General features: G+C 41.9%; 4 protein-coding genes across 5 annotated transcripts; 2 read left to right on the forward strand and 2 right to left on the reverse strand.

The window, feature by feature from the left end:
- Positions 1–920: 920 nt before the first annotated feature.
- LOC117893886 (ankyrin repeat domain-containing protein 11) lies at positions 921–3,739 on the forward strand. The gene is made up of 3 exons (XM_034800658.1): positions 921–1,316; positions 1,850–3,474; positions 3,539–3,739. The coding sequence occupies exons 1-3, from the start codon at positions 1,184–1,186 to the stop codon at positions 3,710–3,712; spliced, it is 1,932 nt and encodes a 643-aa protein (XP_034656549.1). The 5' UTR covers positions 921–1,183; the 3' UTR covers positions 3,713–3,739.
- A 158-nt stretch (positions 3,740–3,897) lies between these two features.
- Positions 3,898–6,040, reverse strand: LOC117893887 (hsp70 nucleotide exchange factor fes1). Its single transcript, XM_034800659.1, has 5 exons — positions 5,911–6,040; positions 5,769–5,846; positions 4,740–5,286; positions 4,473–4,681; positions 3,898–4,401 (listed from the first exon to the last, which is right to left on the reverse strand). The coding sequence occupies exons 1-5, from the start codon at positions 5,947–5,949 to the stop codon at positions 4,357–4,359; spliced, it is 918 nt and encodes a 305-aa protein (XP_034656550.1). The 5' UTR covers positions 5,950–6,040; the 3' UTR covers positions 3,898–4,356.
- Positions 6,041–6,319: 279 nt separating this feature from the next.
- Positions 6,320–19,641, forward strand: LOC117895648 (vacuolar protein sorting-associated protein 13D). The gene is given in 19 exon segments (XM_034803431.1): positions 6,320–6,513; positions 6,576–7,366; positions 7,422–8,471; positions 8,531–9,474; positions 9,534–9,646; positions 9,704–10,017; positions 10,019–10,479; positions 10,550–10,678; positions 10,733–11,063; positions 11,126–11,921; positions 12,003–12,255; positions 12,312–12,456; positions 12,511–15,849; positions 15,904–16,107; positions 16,169–17,032; positions 17,094–17,408; positions 17,472–17,966; positions 18,025–19,137; positions 19,232–19,641. Coding segments are annotated over 19 exon segments (11,805 nt in total). The 5' UTR covers positions 6,320–6,416; the 3' UTR covers positions 19,283–19,641.
- LOC117895649 (huntingtin-interacting protein 1) lies at positions 19,198–25,006 on the reverse strand. 2 transcript variants are annotated; one of them, XM_034803432.1, is made up of 9 exons: positions 24,769–25,006; positions 23,742–24,160; positions 22,945–23,675; positions 22,320–22,429; positions 21,726–22,259; positions 21,304–21,663; positions 20,806–21,241; positions 20,341–20,745; positions 19,198–20,282 (listed from the first exon to the last, which is right to left on the reverse strand). In XM_034803432.1, exons 1-9 carry the CDS (start codon positions 24,802–24,804, stop codon positions 19,795–19,797), a joined length of 3,519 nt encoding a protein of 1,172 aa, XP_034659323.1. In that variant the 5' UTR covers positions 24,805–25,006; the 3' UTR covers positions 19,198–19,794. The 2 variants fall into 2 exon arrangements, with proteins under 2 accessions (XP_034659323.1, XP_034659324.1); XM_034803433.1 differs by lacking the exon at positions 21,304–21,663.
- Positions 25,007–25,465: the final 459 nt, after the last annotated feature.

Below are 25,465 nucleotides of genomic sequence, written 5' to 3' on the forward strand. Positions count from 1 at the left end.
GACCACTGAAGCGACTTGGTGAGAATCATTGTTTCTCAAAAAGATGGACACACCTATCATCCTTATCTCGCATCCTGGACACCGTCATACCAAAGGTAAGGTTACAGGTGGAACGCAAATCAATCTTTTATTATTTTTTTAATTATGTTCGCTACTTGTTGCCATAGTTTCGTTTCCACATTGTTTCAGGCATAAAAACCATTAATTTGTCATACCATCTATTGTAGTTCTAAATTGAATTGGATTTCCAAATAAATTTACAATGTAATTGGTTATTTTGCGTTATTATTATATCATTGCAAAATTAAATAAATTATTTGTCAAAATTAAATATCGTTTAGGATTTTTGAAACCGACCTTGTTTACCTTACACACCTTGCATAATTTCCAATGCAAAAATGTAGAAAATGTTGAAATTATATTTAAGTTATATTAAGTTACGTCCCAGGCTACAACAGACACTACTTTCGCTATCGGCATAAAATTCTATATTGTTTGCCAACAAAATAGCAATTTTCCCAAAAAAAACGCGCAAAAAAGGAATGTAGAAAAGTTGATAACGGAGGTTATTCACACTGGCGCTTCCACGAGCGGTGTATGAAAAAAATACGGCGAAACTCGTAAACACTTCCTCGTCAGGTGTCTCTGTCGATAGTTACATAAATATGTAGTAAATTTTGTAGTTCCTGCGTAGTCACCAAGTAATAACATATACATTTTGTGGACCTTTTTTGTTTAAACCCTTTTTTCATAAACATTCCCTAACAAATACCTCCTGAAAATAAGCAAATCTTGTAGGGAATTGATTAATTTGTCGTATACAATAATATGATCAGATATAATGTCTCCCAGCTAGTTGTAATCCTCAAACGAATATCAAAATCGATAAATATCATTGTTACCACGAAAGGCAGCGCTGCCGGCGTTGCTGTTGTTTTTTTTTTAACACGCAAGAAGAAACAAAATAAATTTAACAAAAAACCTATTTAGTTTAATTAGGAACAAAATGCAGCATTTTGAGCTGCATAAATAGTTACAAAAAGTGTGTACGAGTGCACTGTTCACATATTGAATATTTGTCTTGGTTTTCGCTTTAATTTTTCGGGCACAACGAACGCCCCTCCGTGTTTTCTTTTGTTTCTATATTTTATTGTTACCGTATTAAACTGAACAACAACATAGTATGCCACCCCCAAGACCTAAGGGGACAGGATTTACTACAGGAGTTACCCCAGCCAGACCAAACTCAAACACGCCCATGTCCGAAAGACAGCAAATGGCTCTCTTAATGCAAATGACTGCTACATCCTCTACAGGTAAACAGTACATATGTATATGCACATATATATGTACATATGTATACAGATAGTGATTTATTAATAATGCCAGTTAAAACGCAGCGAAAAAGCAATCTCCAATAATAAACTCCAATGCGTAATAAACGCAGCCGTGATTGCGCGGGGCCTGCGGGCACCAGCAGTTGCACACAAAAAGTAGGACCCACGGGCTAGCATGATTTATAAAGTGTGTTTATAATATCCATGCATTAAATCTAATTTAGGCGCCCCGCAGTGTTCATTATATGATATCCTAGGAGCTGCAAGTCGCTCTGCAACTTCAATGCTTTCATTTCAAAGATCCCACAGCTTATTTCGTACTCGTGGAGCCTGTACGCTTTTCATACATGCATATGTACATATGGACACACACACAAACACACACAGTACAGTCAGCAAGAGTACCTTCCTTACACTCAAACTTTGGCTCAAAACAAGCAGGGAGCCCAATATTCAATATCAACATATGTATATTTGATACTAATGGATATTATCGAAATCTTTAATTACAGACTCAACCCGAACAACTATAAAGAAGGGCGAATCGAAGAAAGGAGACATAGAGATTGAGGAGACTAATTCCACGGATAAGCAAGAAGTGATTGACTCGAAAGACAAAACATCAGCGGATGAAAACAGCTCGGATGGCAAAAACGCTGATGCGGCCAACCAAGGTACGCCCGGTACAAAACGCAGTTTCTCAGACATAGAAGAGGAGTTCGAGGAATCTGGCGAAGAGCTGAAAAAGAAGAAGCGCAAGGACTCGGAACATTCAAAGGACTCGAAGAGTGCCTCCGTAAAAGTATCCTCCAGAGTGGAAAAGGGCTCAAAGCTAGCGGCGACCAAGGCCTCACCTTCCGGCAGTAAAGCCAACGCATTGAGTGCCGATAAGGAGCAGGTGGAGATTAGTAAGAATGTCGATATTGAGAATGAAACGGAATGCAGCGATGATTATAAGAGTAATGATAGCATATACAATGGAGGACTCAAGGTGCCGCCATTGAAGATTGTGATTCCGCAACAGAATTGCTCGATTGATACCGAGGGAAATGTTCTGCGAACTGGCAAGGTGACTGCCTCGCGAAGTGCGGCCCTGCCCTATGTTGTGAGCTCAAACAGTGACTCGATTGATGCCGTCATAACGACCACCCAATGCATGAGCCCACACGAAAGCCCACAAAAAGGTAGCAACATCATTTGCTCCACCGTCCTCGATGACAAGAACATTAAGCTATTCAATGATGAGAAGAATTTAAGAGTTCTGCGAAGCTCCCATCGGTCTGGTGTGGCCAGTGCCGAACGCAGTTCGAACAACTCATCCCCACAAATGCAGAGCAGCTCCCCGTCGCCGGCGTCGTCGAATCATGCCAATGATAATGTGGATGTGAAATTATCCTACGGTACCATGACTTCCAGTCCCATACCGCAGAGTGCCCAGTTTGACCAGGACGCGCTAACCAATGTGCCGAGTCCATCCACGTCGTCGACATCGTCGTCAAAGGATGTCAATCCCTCCTCAAACGTAGACGTCCATCCGCGCAAGCGTAAGATACGGCCCAAAACTAGCACCGATGATGCCTCGAAGAACACAAATCTGGATGCTGCTGCGAATGCTGAAGAATCTCATCCTCATGATTCCCCCTTCACAAATGGATTTCAAATGTTCTTGAGTATTCGGCGACAGATTGAAAAGAAGTGGAAGAACTTGTACCCCATTAAGCCACGGCCACCCCAAGGCTACAATGAGTATCTGCTGACGAAGAGAACCTATCTGTTGAGCAAAACGGCGGGCAAAATAGAGATTCAAATACCGAAATCATTGCCCCAGAGCATGCACAAGATTTATGAGGATCAGGAAACGGCTAGACGTCATCTAAATCGCCAGCATACGGTGGAGCGCGAGAAGCTTTGCTTGAATGTCGAACAGGAGATAATTCGTGTCCATTCAAAGGCGGCCAGAAGTATATCCGGCCAACTGGCACCCTACTCCGTTTGTACTTATCTGAAAGATGACGAGGTCTACAATATGTTCACGCCAGAGCAGGATGAAAAGGAGAAGAGCGCACGTTGCCGTTTCAATGGGCGTTTGTTACTCAGCTGGCTGCAAGATGTGGACGATAAATGGGAGAAAATTAAGGTAGGAATGAACTTCTGAAGTAACTTTAAGACATTGCAACAATCTCTGGTTTCCCTTTGTTTAGGAATCTATGGTTTTACGGCATCACAATGAGGCGGAAAGCCTGCATGCCGTTCAACGTATGGATTGGAATATCTGTGCCAGACGAAAATATCTATCGGATGCGCAACTGGAAGCGACTTTAGAATATATACCCATTGTTTCTGTTGGTGATGACTTTGACATACTGCCTAACTAACAAAATAAAGTTATAAAACAAAGCAAACTAATCTAGTTCTGTCGGTTTGGTGGCTTCAATTGGAGATAATGAGCATCTCTCAAGCTCCACACATATTTCCGTTGCTAAAGAGATAACATCTACCAATATCATTTGTATTTGATTTGCTTTCAGCTGTATAAAGTAGCGTCTTGAGTACTATTTTCAGTATGGTTTTTACATTAGATCAAGTTCGAGTCTCGCCAAGCCCAGTACTGTTTACAATTGCATTATGGACAGACAGAGGATTACGGAACGGAGCCTACAAACTGTCCACTGTCGCACGGGGATCAGCGCTCCAAGGGGAATATGTTTCGTACGTTTAAATCAATATTGCAATCCACGTAGTCGGCCTAACAAGCGCACAATTCAATCGATTGTGAAGTTGCTTGGCCGATCATGTGGATCACAGGTTGAGACAAGACTACGCTACCCACTGCCATTGGAGCGCGGACTCCCGGGAGACAGTCGAGGCAGGTCTTTTACAGAAATTTCGAATAATACCGAGTCAAAACGCCTTAAAAATTTGTCGAGGCTCTTGCGTGATCTCTTTTAAAATCTCTACCAACTAAATTAATATATTTCCCCTTTTCTGTGATTGTTATATCTTTCAAGGCAGTGCTGTTTCAATTCAAGTTGTCCAAAATTTCTTTTGCATAATTAACTATGTCCTGAAAGTATAGAAAAGGAAACAAAATGCTTTAGAGAAATGGTTCATTGAATTTGTGTGGATAAACCTTACCTCACAATCTTCGTTTTGTTTGTTTTTGGAGATTATTTGTGCTAAAGTAAGCTCCAAGTGCTTGCGTTTCTCCGCAGACAGTTTCAAATTCGACTTCGTTGAGAGGGTGGACAGTGCATGGAGGGTAGTCTCCTGTTTCACATCAAAGTCATCGATGGGTTTTAGGTTTTCAATTAATATAGAAAATGCGTCGGAGTTAACAAAAGCATCTGCAAGAGAAATGGTATTTAGATGTCTTCTATTATATATTTTTTATAATGTTCGTACCTCTCAGCGACTTATCCAGCGAGGACAAGGATGCAATGAGAAATGCCGATTTAATATAGACATCTGCATTGGCGGACTTCAGGCACGGCAGTAGCGCCTTAACACCATTTATTCGCTTGAACTCATTCATGCCTGGCGGAAAGCTGCGTATTATCGATGAGATGGCATAGATGGAACACCGAACTATATTCTCATTACTCTTCGCTTCACTCAAATTTCGTGCAAGCGCAGGCAAGAATTTCTCCTTGGTGAAAATGTCCTGACAAAATATGTTATTTTGTGCCATTTCAGCAACAATATTAATGGACAATGCCTGCAGCTCCCTTTCCGGTGCTGTTACATAGCGGATTAAAGTCTTTGTGCCGCCCATTTTGGCCAGGGCATTCGCCAGATCGATGTCATCAATGTGGCTCCTTAGATGATCCAGACTCTCCTTCTTTTCCTCTATACTCGTCGCTGGGCTGTCTAGAATTTCCAATGCGGTTTTAAAGTCATTCGATGCGCCGACTGTGAGTGAATTCAGTGCACCCTCTAGGAATTGACTTTTCTGAAAGAAAATAAATAATGGTTAGCCTTTTCTTGGAGAATTTTAATGTACACAGAAATAGTCAGCATTGTTTTTCACCAGTTACTGAAGAAATACAGCATTTAATCACGCCAGATCTATAAACATTCGAAGCTAAGATTAGCTTCTGGCACCCTTTTCTTTCAGAATTTCCACAAATTGCAGCATAAACAAACAGAATTCTCTCTTTTTGGTCTGTGTTTACTCAGAACGAAATGCGATCTGGTCAGAACCAAATACGGCAATCGCTCAAACAAACAATTGATTGTGAATCATTGTCATTTATGGTGTTACTTCTGTGGATCCTTCTAGAATCTAGATCATTCGCGAAGCCAAATTCCATGACAAATCGAAAACACGACAGTGAGCCTGCAGTATCTTCTTTGATGAAAACATGCTGCACCTATTATCTTCCCAGCTTTATGGGGATGCAAATGTCATAGTTTATTAGAAGATTCACATACCTCTTCATCTAGATCGGTGCTTAGCTGTGCATCGGCTTCTGGGTTTGTAGTGTGTTCAACCGAATATTTCAGCACACCCTACAAATGGAAAACATTTAGAAACGCTCACTCATAACTCAGTTTATTCATTTGTTTGACTTGCCTGTAAATTTAATGCTCTTCTCGGTGAATTACCAGACATTTTTTAAGATTTGTATTTCAGCTGGGCACTTTGGCGAACTTCACATGCTATTAGGTATGGAACTCATTGACTATCGAACAGTGCGATGTCGAGATGATTGAGATGGTATAGAAACTTATCGAAAATGGATTGAGGCAACTCTACACAATATATATTTCATTTATTCCAGTTGAACGGATATGTTATTTGTCTAATATAAGAGGCTTTGGTTTATTATACTTTAATATTTTCAGCTCTTTCAACCCGATTAAAGTAGGTTGATATATAGAAGTTTTGATTTACCATATGTCTCAGCCCATTCCACGTTCCTATTCATCGAAACTAGTGCAATATGTCATTTACCGTATTTACGACGTGTAGATAGTTCCCATCATATGGTGGCAATTACACTACACTCATATGTTTGTTTGGGAATAAGTTAGACGTAAATAAAAGGCCGTAACAGCGGCTGCGGTGATTCAACAACCATGTTAAGAGACCTTATAACGTGGGTCTTGAATACCTATCTGGGCAAATACTTGGAAAACTTAAACTCGGCGCAATTATCTGTTGCACTTTTGACAGGTAACAACGGCACATTCTTGCATATTTCATAATTACATTGTGAAATTGTTTGTCTCTTGTAGGCGAGGTGGAGCTTGAGAACATACCGATACGAAAAGATGCACTACGAGCGCTCAACCTACCGGTGGAGGTGGCCGGTGGCAGCATACGTAAAATCAAACTCCAAATACCTGTCCGGCAGTTCCGAACCTCCCCTTGGTGCATATCGGTGGAGGGGCTCTTCTGCATCATTTGCCCAAAGAATCTGGAGAGCTGGGACTATACCAAAGAGAAACTACAGGACCTGGAATACAAGCTAGCGGTCTTGGACAATGCTGAGGCAGGCTGGCGGTCCGAGAAGGGAATGCAAATGGATGCATATTACTTTTCCTCCTACAACAACTGGATTAAATATGGCACGAATATGGCCACCAACATTATAGACAACATTGAGCTAAAGATATTTGATGTCCACTTCCGGTACGAGGACAGTGTGGATGTGGGAAAAACCAAAATAGCAACCGGCATCAAAATTGCATCGTTAACCGCCCAGACCTGCGATTCGAATTGGACGAGCGGCTCGTTTAAGGCTGCCAACAACGAAATGAACTACAAACTAGTGGAGCTTAAGGAGCTGTCGGTTTACTGGGACATACTGCATGAAGACATTACGTGCCAGTCGTTCACCAATCAGGATATTCTCAGTAAATTGCACTCGACCTGCGAGCTGCGGCCCCACAACTTTATCATTAAGCCAATTTGCGCAACTGCACGATGGAAACGGGACAAGTGCAAACAGGTTATACGCACAAAAGACAAGCCCAGAGTCTCGTGTGAGATTATAGTTCCTGAAGTAATTATAGATATTTCTAAGGTAAGGCTTCCCACTCCATAAGATGCGTTCTCTACAAATCTTTGTATATTTTTAGGACCAGCGCCTACAAATGTTGGACAAACTTGCAAGAATACGTAAAATTAAGGAAATCAGACAGTACAGACTTAAGAGGCCAAGTTGTAGTGTGGCAGAAGATCCGAAAATGTGGTGGAAATATGCCCTAGTTTGTCATGGCTTCATATTTAAAACGAGAGAGGAAAACTTTGCCATTATGAGCGAGAATCTGCGCTACATGCTGCTCTACAAGCAGATCATTATGAATCCAAATCATATTCTGTCCGACGAAGACAAAGAATTTAAAATCTATATAGAAAGCGACCGGAACGTTTCGGATTTAAGTATTCTGAGACGAATATGCTTTGACAAAGTCTTTAGCAAAGGTCTCGCCTTCAAGTCGCAAAATGTAAAGGTAAAGAAAATGTTTTTTCTTTGGTTTCCCAACTGGAAGGGCTGGTACACCATTATGCCAACGAGCCCTGCGAGTAACGAGCCGGATGAGTCAATCAAACATTTGGAAGACGATATTTTGGTGGCCCTAGAGGACTCCATGCAAAATTCCTCCGATCTCAAGTGTGATGCTGTCTTTGGACACTTTGAAATTAAGCTACTGAAAGGTCTGCTAATCGTGCGATCCGATGAGACGATTAAAGATGCTTCGAGCCAAAAATCTATGGAAATGCAATTCAATAATTTTTCATCGTTTCTTCAGCTAAGTCCGCTGTTCACTTCTTACACTGTGGGCGTATCCCTAGAGGAAGTTTATTTATTAGATAAAACCAACAGCAATACCAAACACAAATACCTAATTAAGCCACAGACCGAGAACGCCCCAAGCGTGAATAATTCACTCGAAAAGGATGTTCTATTTCAGCTGCGATACGCAAATGCAAATCAATTGAGATTTCAACTAAATATTAAGTCAAAGGGATTGGATCTGACATACAACAAGGATGCGATTTACTGGATTTTGGATTTCATAACCGATTCGAGTGAAGAGAATGTTTCAACAATAGTCTCGAGCCGCGCGGGAAAGCGAAGGAAGAACTTTCTGAAAAACTGGAATCAATTGTTCATTGGCAATGAGGCAAGTAGGCCAAAAATCCTTTATAATATCTGTTTTTAATCGCTACTCTCTATCCATAGGTTAATCGCAAGACCTGGTTGTTTGAGATTGAGATATTTGCACCGCGGATCATATTTATGGAGAACTACAAAGTTGCCAACTCGCTGATGGTTCTGTTGGACTTTGGAAAGTTTGAAATGAGAAAAATGGAGGCGAAGAAATGTCTTCCTGCTGTGGTAATAGATCCAGCGGCAGATAACCATCCACAATTAGTTAACAATGATGACGATGACGACGATGATGAGGAAACTTATATGACGCCATGCTCTACGCCGCCTGCATCGCAGAAAAGTGGTTCGGAATCACCCACCATCCGTGAGAATGTTCAACATTTTCTCAACAAGAACGTAGAGCTGGAATATGTGCTGCACAATAAGATCTACGACAAATACTTCATTAACTTTTCAAATCTGCAAGTGCTGGTCTGCAAGTACGAGGAGCGGTGGCAAGCGTGCCTCAAAACATCCTCGAACTTCCATCTAATTGACAAATTTGATATAACAATCACGCTGGAGCAACGTAACATATTCACAGTGGATCCCGAATATCCATCATTCACTTTGTTCGGCTCCTGTCCCACCATCCTAATACACGGCAATGAAGTGCTCATCAATAACTTCTTTGGCATCATGAATCCAACTGTAGATACGCTCAAAGATGTGGGCAAAGTGTATAGAGGAGGCAACCAAACGTATGCCAGTGAGCAGAGGGTAAACAATCTTGACAGCATTGACGACAAAAGTCGAGTCGTGGTTGAGTTTGCCATTGGACAATTAGCCATAGAGATGCAGTCCAAAGAGAAGAGCATAGCTGAGCTGCAGATAATCGGTGCGAGAGCGGGCCTAATCAAGGAATCAAGTGAAACAAATATAACAATGTCTGTGCATGGACTACTGCTGGTGGATGCCATACAATCTTTTGGACCGGACTTTGAACTGCTAGTGGCCAGTCATCGACATGTGGGGTAGGTGCAGAGTACTTCCCGAATCAAATATGTATTTTATTGTGTTCTTAAACTTGCAGCATGGATAGTCTATCGGGCAGCCTAAAGCATAGTCCAATCGCGTCGCCCATCACGCCTGGATCACCTTTGCCTTTTGCATTTTCAGAAAATGCAGTCAACAATCTACGAATGGGTATGAAAAAAACTGGAATCCTTCTCTATTCCATTCCATTTATATTTATTTTTGTAGATGATCCAATTGCTGCCTTCTGTGACGATGAGGAATCTGCTTTAATTTCTGTAAAAGTCAAAATTGTTGCGCCCACTGCAAGCAATGCAACGCAGCTGCACTCCACAGACATTACCTTCAACAATTTGGATATAATCGCCAATCAGGATACCATTCTTGAGATTTTAAACTTTGCCAAACGAACGATATTAAGTCAAAGTACCAGCACATTGCAAGACGAAAGCTGTGGCATCAAGGAAGAGGCCTTGACAGAGCCAACCGAATTGGATGAGCCCGATGCCACGCAGCAGAACCACATCGAAATATTCTTCGACTTTTTTTCGACTGAATATTTTATTGTTATATAAAATAAATCACGGAGGTCGCAAAGTTGGAACTCTGACCTTAACGGAAGCCAAGATAAATGCCTCATTTCAGTCGGAACTAACTGTATTCGGATCGCTGGGCGGCATACAGATCATCGACATAACACCCGAAGCCTTCTTCCTGCCAAGAATACTGTCCGTCGGCCGCGATCAAATACTGAGGACCTCCGACTTGAATAGGCAAACAGTTCTCAACAGACTTTCGCATGAAATATACTCAAACAATTTGGATGATGTGGATGAAGAAGATGTAAAGTGCGATGAAATCGATGCATTCAGCTTTAAGAGTCACTGGAGCGATAAGACCACATGCAGCGTGCAAGTGCGAATGGCATCGGTGTCCTATACACATTGTCCCCGATTTTTGCAAGATGTAAATGCATGTATAACATATTTCAAGAAAAGTTTGCGGTAAGTTTACAATTTACTCATGTATGAATATTTTAAGAAGTTAATTTTGAATCTATTTGTGCATTTTCAGAGAGTTTTTGACTTCCATCGGCAACAAGGCAACGGATATGGCTAAAGAATTTGTGCAACAAATCCGCGCAACGGATGTCAGTGATCAAACAAGGCCCGTGAATCCACAGAAGAATCGGCATAACAATCGGTAAGTACCCGAATTTATTTGCATTTTTATCAGCTAATTTCTATTTTATTTTAGATTGGATATCATCATCAATAGTCCCATTATTCTATTGCCCATATCGAGCACTAGCACGCATGTTTTAATTGCAAATTTGGGCAAAATGACGTGTTCCAATATGATTGTAAATGACTCAAATGAGTTTGACGAATCCTACACCATAAAGATCAAAAACATTTACGTATATTCGATGACAATTGACGAGCGTGAAAACTGCTTCAATGTGCATCCATCGAAGAATAAGGATGCCATTCCCATACTGCCCGACACGGCCATCACTTTGCAGCTTGCTGTGGGCTATAACGATGGAAACGGGAATGGTGAGGAGCGAAAACTAGATACGGTTTCAGTAAGTATATTATTAAAGGAAAAATGCAGAGCATATGCTCATAATTTCCGGTATACTTATAGATTGAAGGCAGCATGGTGGAAGCCCTTAAGGTTTCGCTCAATCGCAAACGTTACGAGCTCCTCAATGAGTCCATTACATATGCCACGAATTTCTCCAATGGCAAAGCGAATGAGTTTACACACCCCGACCCAAGTGGAGTTAGCATACCAGACTCGGATGCCACAGAAGAGCACACCATTAGCACTATTATTCAGTTTTCGGTGCCAGTTTTTCAAATCAATTTGCAGAACCAACACCACGAAGACCTGATAAATATCACCTTCAAAGACTTCAACGTTAGGCATCGCGTTAAGGGCTATGACAAGGATATAGAAATAATACTAAAGTCCGTGCTGATGGAGGATCTAAAATCGGACAATGCGTCACCGTTCAGAAATATGGTGACATCCGTAAATCATGATAAAACCATCAAAAAGAAAGCCTCGGCTTCATCATCGTGCCCGGACATACCCACTCACTGTAACTATCGGAAAAGCCGATCCACTTCGGTGCCCTCGTGCTTCCAAGACAATAATCCATTTCAAAATCTTGATGGTGCCAAGAAATCTGAGTTCTCCAAGAAAAACGATAAAGGCAACAAGAAGGGAGGTCAAACTTTGGTGACCTACAATTCGCACAGAGGACGACCAGCCAAAGGCTCCACCGAGATGGATCAATTCAGTTCGATTCAATTTAATTGCTTGAATTTGGCCATTTGCGTGGAGCGTTGGTACACAGTATTTGACTTTTTCGGTCTGATATCCGCAGAGAGCGATAGTCACAAAGTAACACAGGAAAAGAAGCTGGTTAAAAAGGGTAGGGAAACGCGTCATGCGGCTGTGCCTCTCAGTCGGTTCTGTAGGAATACTAATCAACCCTTTAATTCTCTCTTTACAGACCCAGACGATCTCTTTAGCACGCTGAAGGTGTCTATAAGATCCTTCAACTTTACGTTGATTCGAAATGATTCGCTCTTATCGAGAGTGAATATGTCAAACGCTTTATTTAGGATCACCAATGACCAGTTTGGTAAATCAGTTGAGGGCCACTTGGGCTCTCTGTCGGTGTTTGACCTCACGCAGTATGGAAACATTTACAAGCAAAAGTTTGTCACCAGCGGCACAGAAGCATTGAACTTCTTTTATAGAAAGTGAGTGGCCCCGTTCCTGGAAAGACTTATAACAATAAAACTTTGTGCATTCACAGAAAGCCGTGCGATGTGGATGAACTAAAGACGTTGGATGTTGATTCTACGTTGAAAATCGGCATGTCGGCAGTGCATTATATCCACACAAAGAGATTTGCAACAGAACTACATTTATTTGTGAAGGATCTGCTGCAATTGCAAACGGTAATGGACAGCATACTCTATAGATTTGATTACTTATAACCTGACTTCTTTCAGCCTGTGATCCGTAAGCTTAAAAAACAAAATGTGGAAAACGACCAAAGTCTGCGGCCAACACAAATGAAACTTTTCATACAGGCGGACTCGCCGGTTATCGTGCTGCCGGCATCGTATAACAACAAACAAGTAATAATTGCCAATCTTGGGCAGCTTACGCTTACGAATAGCTTCCATTTAGCCAGCGAGCCATGTATCATAAGCAAGAAGTTGAATTCCGCAAAGACAAACGAGGTCTTGGACGTGATTCGCATCGATTTGGTCAACATTAATTTATTCTCGGGCGAACGAAGCTCAGTGAAGTCAGTGGATCGAATTATCATTGCCAATATGAAGTTTGTACGCTTGGGAGAGGAGTTCTTCAAGGAATCCTGTTACCTCAACCTGCAGCTGGAGCGGAATCTGTCAACGGAGAGGATTCGCGTGTGCCCCGATATCAGCACGAAGGGAACCTTCTCCAAAGTGAATGGCGTGATCAACATTGAGCAATACAAGCTGATTCGCAGCTTTCTGAATAACAATATTGGAGAACAAATAGACGATGTGTACATTAAGTACACCAACAATGTCTCCAGCTCCATTGAAATGCTCTCCTCGATTAGTTTGGTGTCCAAGAGTGAAGTGTCGCAGACAATTTTGAACTTGATTTCAATACAAATCCTACTGGAAGACGTTTCCATATTGCTGACTCTGAATACGACACAAAATACGCCCATAGAGCCACTGGCATGCATTCACTTTATCAAGTCGACGCTGGAAATTGATTTGTTCAGTGATGGTTCGCAGGATATAGATCTAATATCGACCAACATACTGATCGTGGACGAACGAAATGGCAAGGCCATTGGCAATGATAATGTGTTTAGAAATATTCTGCAACCCTCAAAGAAGGAGACTGTCAGTGCGACGCCCAGAAATGCTGTGCAAGTGGAAATCCACTGCAGGAAGAATGCAAATCTATCGAAGTACACCATAATGTTGAATAATATGAGAGTGTTCGCTTTGATGGATATTCTGGAACAGCTCAAAGCATACTTGATGGAGGATTCGACGTCGGATACTGGTGTGGCAAATCCAATAGTGCAAAAGCCGCTGCCCCAACCGATTTCGGTCACAGAATTCATTGTGAATATTACAGACTCTGAGATTATATTCACGGAGGACTGCAGTCGCCTGGATTCGGAGGCAATCATATTGAAAAGTACCACAGTAATCTCGTATAAGCCAAGTAGTGTCTCTGTTCCGGTATCTTTGAATATCAATCACTTGGAAATCTTTTCGTGCACTCTCGACGAAGAAGATGACAGTGCGCTGTCCATCATTGATCCGTTTACACTAAACATCGAACTGCGCAGCAATTGCTTGAGCATTCTCGTGCAGAAACCTTTGAATATTCGGCTATCCTATGTGGACGTGAAACTATTCTCCAGAATGGCAAGACTCCTGCCCGCGCAGACATCCAGAGTGCAAAAAGTCATATCCAAAGACGAGTCTGATCTGGAGAGAGTTGCGCCCCTTGTGGCCATGGGATTTCCCATCAATGATTGCCTGTATGCCATGCAAATAAACAATTGGAAGATCAACGACGCTGCTCTATGGCTGTCCCAGCAGAAGCAAAACGCTACCAGAAACCCCGCGCTGGAACTGAAGGAGCTAGTAGTCGATGCGAATGTTATTTCGGTATTCATAATTGACGACTGCATGGATGCGGATGTGCCACTGCTTGAGATTTCACTCTCCAAGGTGCTGTTCAACCTGACTTTGAAGGCGAAGGAACATCAGTCCAAAATGCAATACTATAGCCTGGCAAATGTCGACACAGAAGTTGCGCTAAATTATTATAATCGTCGCCTCAGTGGCTGGGAACCTGTGGCCGAAACGTGGGAGTGCAATGCCAAGTGTAAATACACCAAAGGACACGTGGAGAACAGGAAACGATTCGAGATTGGGATCTTCAGCAAACAGTTGCTAAAGTTAAATATTACCTCCACATTTATAGAGCTGTTCCACATGGTGCTGAAGAACTGGACCAACGATTTCAATGACAATGGAGCCAAGAACTTCCGGCAACGTTCGCCGTTTATTCCGTTTGCGCTGCAAAATCTAACCGGAACGCCGCTGCTGTTCAAGCCAATTTACGCACCACTTGGGGACATGTCCTGTTCGGATGTGCATCAACTGGAGATCATTAAGAACTGGCACTCGGTGCCGCCAAACGAGACGAAAACCTTTGATTTCATACAGAAGAGCAAACTGCGGCACATACACTCCCATCAGCTGAATTTGCACCAAATATTCGTGCAGATTCATGGCTGGACATTGATTGGACCACTGTCAGTGGACAAAGTTGGTGTTTTCTTTCGGACAACCAGCTTGGATTCCCCCGATTTGGCCACAAAGTGCCGAATAATCTTCGATATCTCGCTGATTGGTTCTGCACAGAAACTGATTAAAGTGAAATCATCATTGGGGCTGATAAACAAACTGGATCGAAGTGTGTTTCTAAAGACATCGCTGAGGAGTGACTACGGTGATGGATTGTCCTCCATAAATGTTATCAAACCCAACGATGAGATGTCGCTGCCGCTTAAATTCATCGACGCTTCTATTTACATTGCGCATTGTTCCAGCGAGAATCAAGTGCTGTCTGGCAACTATACCGACGATATTGGCTTCAGCAATAGGGAGATTTTATGGAAACTGTGCGGCGACGACAACATGCAGGAGCTGCAAGTGTGCTATGATAAAAATCGAACAATATTGTATACTCTAATCAGCATTAACAGGGAAATCTATCACTGCAAGGAGCCAACTTTGCCCGGGCACAAAATCACTCTGCTGCCTCCATTGAAAATAAATAACATGCTCTGCTGCGATCTAATGTTTAAGATACACGAAAGTGCCACGGGGAGGATCAGTGCCTCGGAGAGTACCAATATTTATAATGTCAATATATACGAGCCCTTTAACCTGAGCATTACACTGGACAACTTCCAGCTGTCGGGCCACGTGAAGGTTCCCAGCAGGCACATTGGCATTGTTGAACCGAAATTAAAGCTGATCGACATCAAGAAGCGGGAACTCCACTTACGCATATCTATTCAATCTTTTCAAGGCAAGGGCATGGAGGTGTACATAAGTGCGCCCGTTTGGATCATCAATAAGACTGGACTCCCACTGATTTACAAGCAAGAAGGCACCAACCACACGGCGGCCGGACAATTCGATGAGCACGAAACCGCACGACAAGTGGCACCGCTCATGTTTTCATTCTCTGATCAAGAGGGATCGCCGGCACTTGAAGTACGCTTGGGCTGTGCCTTTGGCAATAACAATTTGGTATGCTACAATTATATTTTTATCAACAATTATTATTACGAGTATTTTTTGCAGTGGTGCAAAAGCTTTAGCATGCATAAGGACCTCAGTCACAGGGAATTGCGTGCGGAAAATACCAAGGGGAGCTATGCCATAGGCATAAGCGTGCGACGTGGCAGAGGACTATATGCCTGCACGACTTTTGTGACATTATCACCCAGATTTCATCTGCACAACAGAAGTGGCTACAAGCTGGAATTTATACAACGCTGCGATATTGTAAGTAAACATTAAATCAGCTCCAAAATCATTCCTATAATGTCTCTTTTTGCCCTTTCAGGATCAGCCCAGTACGAGGAACATAATATCAGCGCCAATCGATTGCAATTTCGCCTTTCACTGGCCCAACTGGGATCAGGAGCAGTACATTTGTGTGCGCATACCGGATGTGGAGTGCTGCTGCTGGTCGAAGGGTATACCCATCAATGAGGTGCAAAGTCTGTACATAAATGTACGAAATGATTGGAGTGAAATGTTCTTCCTACGCTTGGAAGTCATTTCCAAGGATGCCACATATATTCTGTTGTTCACGGACGCACGAACATTACCCCCGCCGATACGCATTGATAATTGCTCTGAAGTTGCCATTAATTTCTCACAAATGGGCACCAGACCATCGTGGATCACGCCAGTGCGTGCCCAATCCTCGCTGGCCTATGTACTGGATGATCCCTCGGGCACACAAACATTGCTGGTGGAAGCACCGGGCGGAAATATGGTAGAATTTCCCATTAACAAGACGAACATCAAGAGATCCTTGACGTACTCTAACTTTATCTACATCGCCTTCCACGACACATTCGACCGATCAAGCGAGCACGAGCGAAAACCCGACCAAATCTATCAGCAGCTGGTCTTGGGTGTTCGAGGGAAAAAAGTTATTATAATGGAGAAGAATTCCGGTGATCGTTCGCAGCTGTGGCTCATGAACTCCAATGGTCAATTGGAGCATGAAGGATCCACGCCGCCAATTCAGTCCAACGAGGCGAATGCTGTACGCTTAGTGCTGGATCTGGAGCGGCCACCCAATCCCACAGAGTTTACCACTTTGGTGGTACGAACACCGAACAAGCAGCGCGTCACCACACAGACATGGAGATTCGAAAGTGGACGATTAATGTGCCATGCCAACATGTGTGTGCAGGTGAGAGTTATCTTGCATCATCGATTCATTCTGAAATTCACTCTTGGCTTATAATTTTCAGTCCCGCTGCGGTGCCCAGGGTCTGCAGCCCAACTCTGAAGCGGTTTTGGGTCGCATAGAGAACACCAACTTGAAGAGAAACAATCAAACCATTCCAATTGGACAACATATAGTGGCGCAAAAACTAAGACCTGGATCGGGGCAATTGGAGTTGTCCATGAAGATGGACGGTCCCATATGCACCATCGAAATTGGCGACATAAAAACCAAGCAAAATTCTGTATATTTAGCGCCCGATTTAATATGGATGCATGCCTCGCTGAACAACAGACAAATGGCAAACGAAACGAAGGTATCAGCACAGCATGAGTATCAGGTAAGAGATTGAATGTTAACTTAAGTGAAAGTCCATCAAAAAATACAATATTTTATGTTGCAGATAAAGGTGGAGCTGCTCAAGGGCATTGGTATTTCCATAATCTCACGTAAACCCTGCGAGGAGATTATGTTCATCAGCCTGGATCTCATACATTGTGATTTTGTGCAGAGTGTGTTTGAGAATTCGTTGGATCTGAACATTTCGTACATACAAATCGACAATCAGCTACTGGATGCGGGCACCCAGGTGGCACTACACACGTACAATCCCACTGAACAGGATCAACAGAATAGCGCTGTGGTTCTGAAACTGAAAATGTTACCCTGTCCCAACAAGAATGCCATCATCTTCAAGTATCTCACGTTGGACCTGAAGCCTTCGATTGCGAATCTGGAGGAGAAACTCATACTGAAGGTTGCCTCTTTTCTCGGCTATGGAAAATCCAACAGGCAAAGCCTAAGCGTGGCCTACGATTTCGAGAACTTTGAGGAGAAACTGATACTCAAAAATATGAAAAGATATTATTTTGAGAACCTAAATATTGGCTCAACTCAGGTGTGTTTTAACTCTGGCTTTGAATAATTTAATTTGTAACTAAACAGCCTCTTCCTAGGTGCGCCTGTCGGCAAGTACTTCTTCGAAGCTGCCCAGCGAATTATCAGAGACCAAAAAGATATTGGGACTGACGCTCATCAAGTTCGAAGATGCTTTAATAGAACTCGACAGCTACTCGGATAAATTTCACTTTGAGACATTGAATGTTTATCTGAAGGGCATGAAGCGGCACTACATAAACCAAGTCAAGTGGCACGCAGCTTCCATATTGGGTAGCGTGGATTTTCTAGGCAATCCCCTGGGATTCGCCAACGATCTCTCCGAAGGTGTCTCTGGATTAATTTTTGAAGGCTCCGTCACGAGTCTAGTCAAGAATGTAGCCCATGGCCTGTCGAATTCCACAGCAAAGCTCACGGAAACATTATCTGACAGTCTGGGCAAGGTGGTGCTCGATGAGCATGACAATGAGACGAGACTGCGCATCCTGGAACCCCAGACAAACACTTCTGGCGGCCACCTGGCAGCAGGCTTGAAGGGATTCGGATTTGGCCTACTTGGAGGAGTGACCAGTATTGTGCGACACACCTACGATGGAGCTCAATCGGATGGCGTTCCAGGCTTTCTCAGTGGCCTGGGAAAAGGCCTAGTGGGCACCGTCACAAAGCCAATTATTGGAGTGCTTGACCTGGCCTCAGAGACAGCAAGTGCGGTGCGGGAAACGAGTCGAGGTACGGCGAGAATTTCTCCGGACAGAAAACGGCTACCGAGATGCGTGACTGGTGCCACTGGCGGACTTCTACCCATGTATTCGAGTCGTCAGAGCAAGGGACAGCAGTATCTGTACCTTATAAATCGTCGGAACTTTGATGAGAAAATAATATCGTACGAACCGAATCTGTGGAGCGATAAAGAGGCGAGACTGCGTTTGCTTGTGTCCACAGAATATGTTCGAATATTCTCACTTACTGACGGAACTCCAAACAATGTGCTTCATTGCCACTTGAGTGAAATACTCTCATGCCACCCCCTGGTAACCAATATGGGTGCAACCCCATCGACAAGCAGGCAATCGTCCTGCCATTACATTGAAATTTCAACCAATCTTCCAAAGATTACGAGGCCAAGGATACGATGTCGATCGGAGGAATGTGCTGAAGCTGCATCCAGATGCGTAAGTGAATTATAATTATTTTATACAAAAATATGAAACAATTTATTGATGAAAACAATCAATCACACAATCATACGTTTCGTTTCTCTTTCAGATAAACTACGCAAAAAGTGTGTTTCATGAACATGAACATGCCGTTTTATAAAAAGCAATAAGCCTTTTCGTGATAATACAAAATTAGAGCTAAAAAGAGTGTATATAAAATATTTATGGTTGCAGCAATCGTTTTAAATTAAATGTATGGGTTGCAGAATGTAATCGAATCGATTTTCGGAAAAGTACAATGTGATAGAAGAGCTAAGTTAAACAGAACTCTAATTGTTTAAATAAATGAGAATATAAAAAAGTAAAAACAGAGAGCTTTAAAAATGAATGAACCAAGTTGGAAGGTCGAAAGATATACGAAACTCTCTTTGGCTGTTTTTACATCTCTTTTGATCTAATTCTGATAAGGATAACTCTATCTACATCCGATCATTGGGTTTACTAAATAATTTAATGAATTTCTTGTTCCACCACGAATTTGGAAAGCTTACATCAAAACAAACCCAGTTATTAGGATAATCTTAGAGAGCCTTTACCATCGCTTTGATCTGTTGATCTGCCCTTAAATGTACAAACACAAAATACATAATACTTAGGTACAATTGAACATATTTAGTAATCGGTGTTTTTGTAGTGCTCCCTCCTAAACGCCGACAGCTTCATGCGCTGTGTCTGCAGCGCCTGTTCGGTTTCGAGAACTTTAACATGAATTTCCATTTCCATGGTCTTTATTTGGGATGGTGTTAGATTGGAGAGTTCCTTCTCGTTTAGCTCTTCCAGTTGGGAATTGCAATCTTTAACAGTGGCCACCAACGTTCCAGTGGCCTGAGTAACGCTGCGCGATGCTTTCGTAAGATCCGTCAGATTCTGGCTATTACGATTAGCCTTGACTTTACTGGCAATCACCATTTGGGCAGTGCAGGCAGCAATTTCCTGGGCAGCGACTATAAGCTCAAAGTTCTTTCCAGATTCACTCTCAATGGCATTATTGGCGGCCTCCACCAGGTAATTTGCAGCCTTGGCAACGCTTTTTGAAGCCGATATCAAGCCGTCCGACCATTGACTGTTGCGCTTATAGAATTCGTTAGCACTTGCGTTTCCTGTAGCAAAGAAAATTCAATTAGAATTATTAAAGATTCAACTTGACTTATGTTTTACCTTTTTGAGATGCGACAATTTCCTGCTGTAGCACGCGGGATTTCAAAATTAAAACCTTTACACATTGCATAAGGGTGGTGCATGCATCCACAATTTTTCCATTGACTTCCAAGTTCGTTTTGTCATCCTTCTCGCGTGCCTTTGCCAACAGGTTTATAATCTTTGATGCTGCCTCATCGATCGCACTATCCATCTCGCGGAGCTCTATCTCAAGCAGCTTGTCGAAGTCCATCTTCTGCTCAAAGGTCTGTTTGATTTTATCAACTAATTTTCGTATATCCGACAGTTTCGATTGAGCATCGCTTAAAGCCTTTTGCGATTCCCTTTCCCTAGGTTCCTCGTTCAGAGAATATTGGAAAAAGGTGCCTATGTCTGAGCATATGGATGAGGCCTTCATTAAAATATCTAAAATTGGAAACAAATCAATAATGATTCAGTGAGAAATATATTGCTCTAGCGACATACCTTGACCCGTCTCAATCTCTGTTGTTGACTTGTAAATGACATCGCACTGGTCGTATAATTTAATAAATGTATAACCAAAGTACATGGCAGCCTGCAATCCCTCAATGGAGGTCGCTTTCTGCAGTTCAGGCGTGGAAGTAAATCTAACTATGAGCCCATCCATTTCTGTAGTAATTTTTGGTATAGCATCTAGCGGCTGTTCGGCGGAATCGCTCAATTTGGAACTGCAAATATCCTTCACTGTTTGCACGACCAACTTTCTCACGTCCTTGAGATTGGAATGACAATTTTGATACGATTCCGTAATGGAATCCACTTGTTTCGTTGTTTGTAGGAAGTTTTCTTCCAAAGCCGCATGCTTGCCTTGCAAATCCTCGTATTGTTGAGTCACAGCAAGCTGTTCCTGCTTCAGTAGCGCCAGAGCACCAGTCGTTTCCTGTATGAAAGCATACGAATATAAGTAAATGTAAGACAATAAGAGATTATATATGGTTCTACCTGTAGCGATGTCTCCTTTTGGTTCAGGTTATTTATAGTTTGCTGCAATTCTTCCTTTTGAGCCTCTAATGTTGTTTTATGCTCCAGTTTAAGTTGCTCATTCTGTGCTAACAGCGTTTCCTTTTCGGTTTCATGCGCCTTCAAGTGCTGTTGTAGCTCCTCGGTTTTCTGCATTATTCGTTCTTCAGCAAGTGAAACCTTTTCATTGGCCTCATTAAGGGACGAATTCAGTTTCTCAATGACCAAAGAATTTTCGGTTAATCTCGCAGAAGACGAAATGGAATCCTGCTCTTGTATTTCCTTTTGCTTTACTACACTGCTAAATTCCTGCTTTAGTAGCGCCAGAGCTTCAATTAGTTCCTGTGTGAAAGCAGAGGAATATTAGTAATTTGAGTACAAGTAAATAATTTATAGATATTTACCTGTAGCGATGTTTCCTTTTGGTTAAGGCTGTTTGTAGTTTGCTGCAATTCTTTCTTTTGAGCCTCAAATGTTGTTTTATGCTCCAGTTTTAGTTGCTCGTTCAGTGCTAGGAGTGTTTCCTTTTCCGTTTCATGCGCCTTCAAGTGCTGTTGCAGTTCTTCGTTTTTCTGCACTATTTGGTTTTCCGCAAGTGAAACCTTTTCCTGCGCTTCCTTTAGGGTCTCATTTAGTTTCTCAATAACTACACTATTTTCGCTTAATCTCTCAGACGTGGATATGGAATCCAGCTCTTGTATTTCCTTTTGTTTTACTACATTTTCAAATTGCTCCTTGATCTCGTTCCTAACCGATTCAAGCTGCGAAAGCTGTTCCTTTTGGTCTTCTATCTGTTGCAGCAAATCAAAGTTTATTTTATTCTTCTCTTCAACGTCGCCTTTTATCTTTAGTATTTCATTGTTGAGAACTTTTGTTTGCAGTAGTAGCTCGGAGTTGGTTTGCTTCTCTTTGTTTAAAACCTTTGTGGATTCACTTTGCTGAAATAGTAAAGGATTCATTTAGTACAAATCGTTGCAAGGATAGAAATGTTTGCTTACCTCACGCAATAATTTAATATGCTCATCCCGAATTTGTGTGTAAAGTGTTTTCAGTTTGTTAAACTTTTCTGAAGATTGTTTCTGCTTTTCCTCCTCTTCCATTACCTTTTCTGTAAAGTAGATTTAATTTTGGTTAGATTCTAATATAAACTATGAACATATCTTTACTTTTGGCATATTTTAATTACCTTTTTGATCCAAACATTTTATTTTAAACTAGCTGAACCCTCGGCGACATTTCAAATATTTTTGATTCCTGACAATGCCCTCGGGCTCCGAATGCTGCCACGACTCTGCATTGTTCCCTCTCCTTCTTTATATGTACAATAATTTTATTTACACGCCTGAATGTATTAATAGAAGATCTCAATTAAATTCGATTAAAAAAATGGGAAGTCTCCAGTGTAATTAAAGTGTTTTGAAGAGTTGGGCGCGTTAGTTGCATCCAATAAAAACTATGCACTATGTTCTATGTACTAGTTAGAAGTATAGTCGCGTCGGGTTCAGCTGGTGATATATATCAGATTTATCAGAAAATACCTTTCGATATTAATATTTACAGACAAAACCTGGCTCTAAATATTAGGAATTATATTTTCTAATATAAAAGATATTTTTTACTCACGTATTAGCATGGGATTCTGATTTAATTGTGCCTCAAGATCGTCGTTTTGCATCCGTATATTTTCGCACATTTCCCGGGATATTAAAAGATCGCTTGATAGCAGGGCATTCGTTTTCTGCATTTCGGTCACTTCACGTTGGTAGCTCTGTCCAAGCTCATCGAAATTTTGTTGCAAAGAATTCAATCTGAATCTCAACTCCTCAATCGTGGCATCCTTTTCATTGATAATGCTCTCCAGTGTATTCAGCTGCTGCTGCGTTTGGCTATAATCTGGCTCTGAGGGACTGCTGGTCTCCACGAGATCTTCCACAACTGGCTCGGGCTCTGGTTGCACATAGACCACTGGTGGTATATAGCTACTGAAATCCACTTGTGAACTGAAATTTGGACTGGATGCGGGCAGTTCCGGAACCGAAATTAGGCTTTTAAAATACTGAAGCGGTCGCACATTCTCATAGAAGTCTTTCAACTTTAAAAATAAAACGTTAAACCGATCCCTGTGGCCGCTCAGGACGTCGTTCGGTAGGTTTTCATGGAGTTTAAACATAATCCTTACACTATTATCATAGAGAGCGTTTGAGTCTTGAATGAGACAAATCATGGGAGCCAGTCTACACTGACCCTGCTGCGTCATGGACGACATTCGGTAGGTGTTAATGGAGGCGAATATTTGTAACTGCAGTGCAATGATATCCTCCAAGTAGTCAAAGATCTCCACGCACAATTGAAAGCTAAAATAAAGCCAGAAAGATAGGTTTTATTATGCGAATTATCTGTGTGATTATGTCAAGACTTACAAGTAATTTAAATCCCGATCGGCAGCTTTCGCAAGTTCCTTAAACGAAACTATTAGGGTTCCGGGAAATGGGTTCTTTTCATGGAAGTTTAGTTTAGTGACCAGCAGCTTGCAGTAGGCGTTTATACAAAGTCCAATGTCGTCCTGCAGCAGGCCCCACATTTTGCCCACTTCTAAAATCATTTTCCTGTGACTTTGAGAATGTTTTATAGCACATGGATGACCCTCTCTGAGGACCTTGTGCAGCAGATGGCAAAACTTCCAGGCAGTGAATCTGCTCTGCATTAAGGACTGCCGCGAGATGGTGTTCCAAAATGATTTTGCTTCTTTGGTTTTGTGTATCATAATAATAATGGATCGAGCATGTTTCGTTTTTAATGGTGCCTCTATGCCATTTAAAGCTTTGTTCGTGCTGACAGTCTGTAAAAGAAGAAAAACAGGTTAATAGGGACAAGAAGCGCCCAACCCTTAAGCTTATGGTCATTGAAAAGGTGCTACGCTTATACGAAAAATCATCCCTTGGCAGCTGTTCCGCAACGCACGATTGCTATCTACATACATAAAACATTTGCGCAACCGCGGATGGCGGCCTTATCTGATGGCCATCGATCATTCCATTGATGGTGGCGCTCCCTTGGGGAGCACTTTAATTTGGGTCAGATATTTCCAATGCATCAAATTCATCCATATTGTAGGGCAAGATCGGACCTGTCCAAATTTTGGTTGCTATGGCAACAGATTTGTTTCTTCTTTGTGTTGTAGCTAATGAGCCTCAAAGTTTAAAATATTCACTCTGCACTTGCAGCTGCATGCAGACTTGGACTAGATCCACTCGATTGTTGTTGATGATCCACACATACATACATACAGACATGAATATGTATGCAACTACTGCTTATTCCATTGGCATTCCATTCCACTTGCAAAAATGCAAATCTCGGGCGTCTGGTTTTCCGTATCTCGGAGCATTCGGAGCACATAATCATCTTTGGAAAACTGCATTAATGTAAGCTGCATGGACTACGTACCAACTGGTAAAAGTCCTTTTCGGCTAGAGTTGACATTGTGTTATTGGAATCCTTAGCGAACGTGTGGGTGTAGCGTATTGGGCTGGCTTGTGGTTTATTCGTCAGCTCATGAGTAAACTGCAGACTGTTTGTTCAAATCAATGAGAGCTATCTTATCTTATCACAATGCTTTCATTTGTTGTTCTGCAGAAATTCATATTTCACCGATTCGTGTGTGTGTGCATGTGTAGGTATGTGAATCATAACAAGTGTTACCGTATCTGGAATTAGTGATGGATATCGCGTCGATATTTTGCATCAACAAAACTGCATATTTGCATATTAAAATTGCACAAATTCTTTAGATCAATAATAATCTTAGTTATAGCATAAAAGTAGTAACTAAACGGTTGATTAAATAAAATATTTTCAGACCTGCTTAAGTACATTTTTAAGTATTCCGACCTAATTTCAAAATGCCGCCGATATTAAAGGCTATCGCACAAATATACCGATAATAATTTTGCAACAAATCCTGCATATCGATCTGCAGAATATCGGAGAAAACAACAAGGACGTTAACAGTTATTCCAATTAATGAACATTTATTTTAGAATTCGAAAGTTTTGAGTGACAAAGGTTAGTTCCATGTTTTCGTGTTTTAAATGAAAGTCCGAAATGAAGAGGTCGTGTCGGTTTTGCTCGATTATTTTAAAGG

This window comes from Drosophila subobscura, chromosome J (assembly GCF_008121235.1).
Source record: "Drosophila subobscura isolate 14011-0131.10 chromosome J, UCBerk_Dsub_1.0, whole genome shotgun sequence".
Lineage (NCBI taxonomy): Eukaryota > Metazoa > Arthropoda > Insecta > Diptera > Drosophilidae > Drosophila > Drosophila subobscura.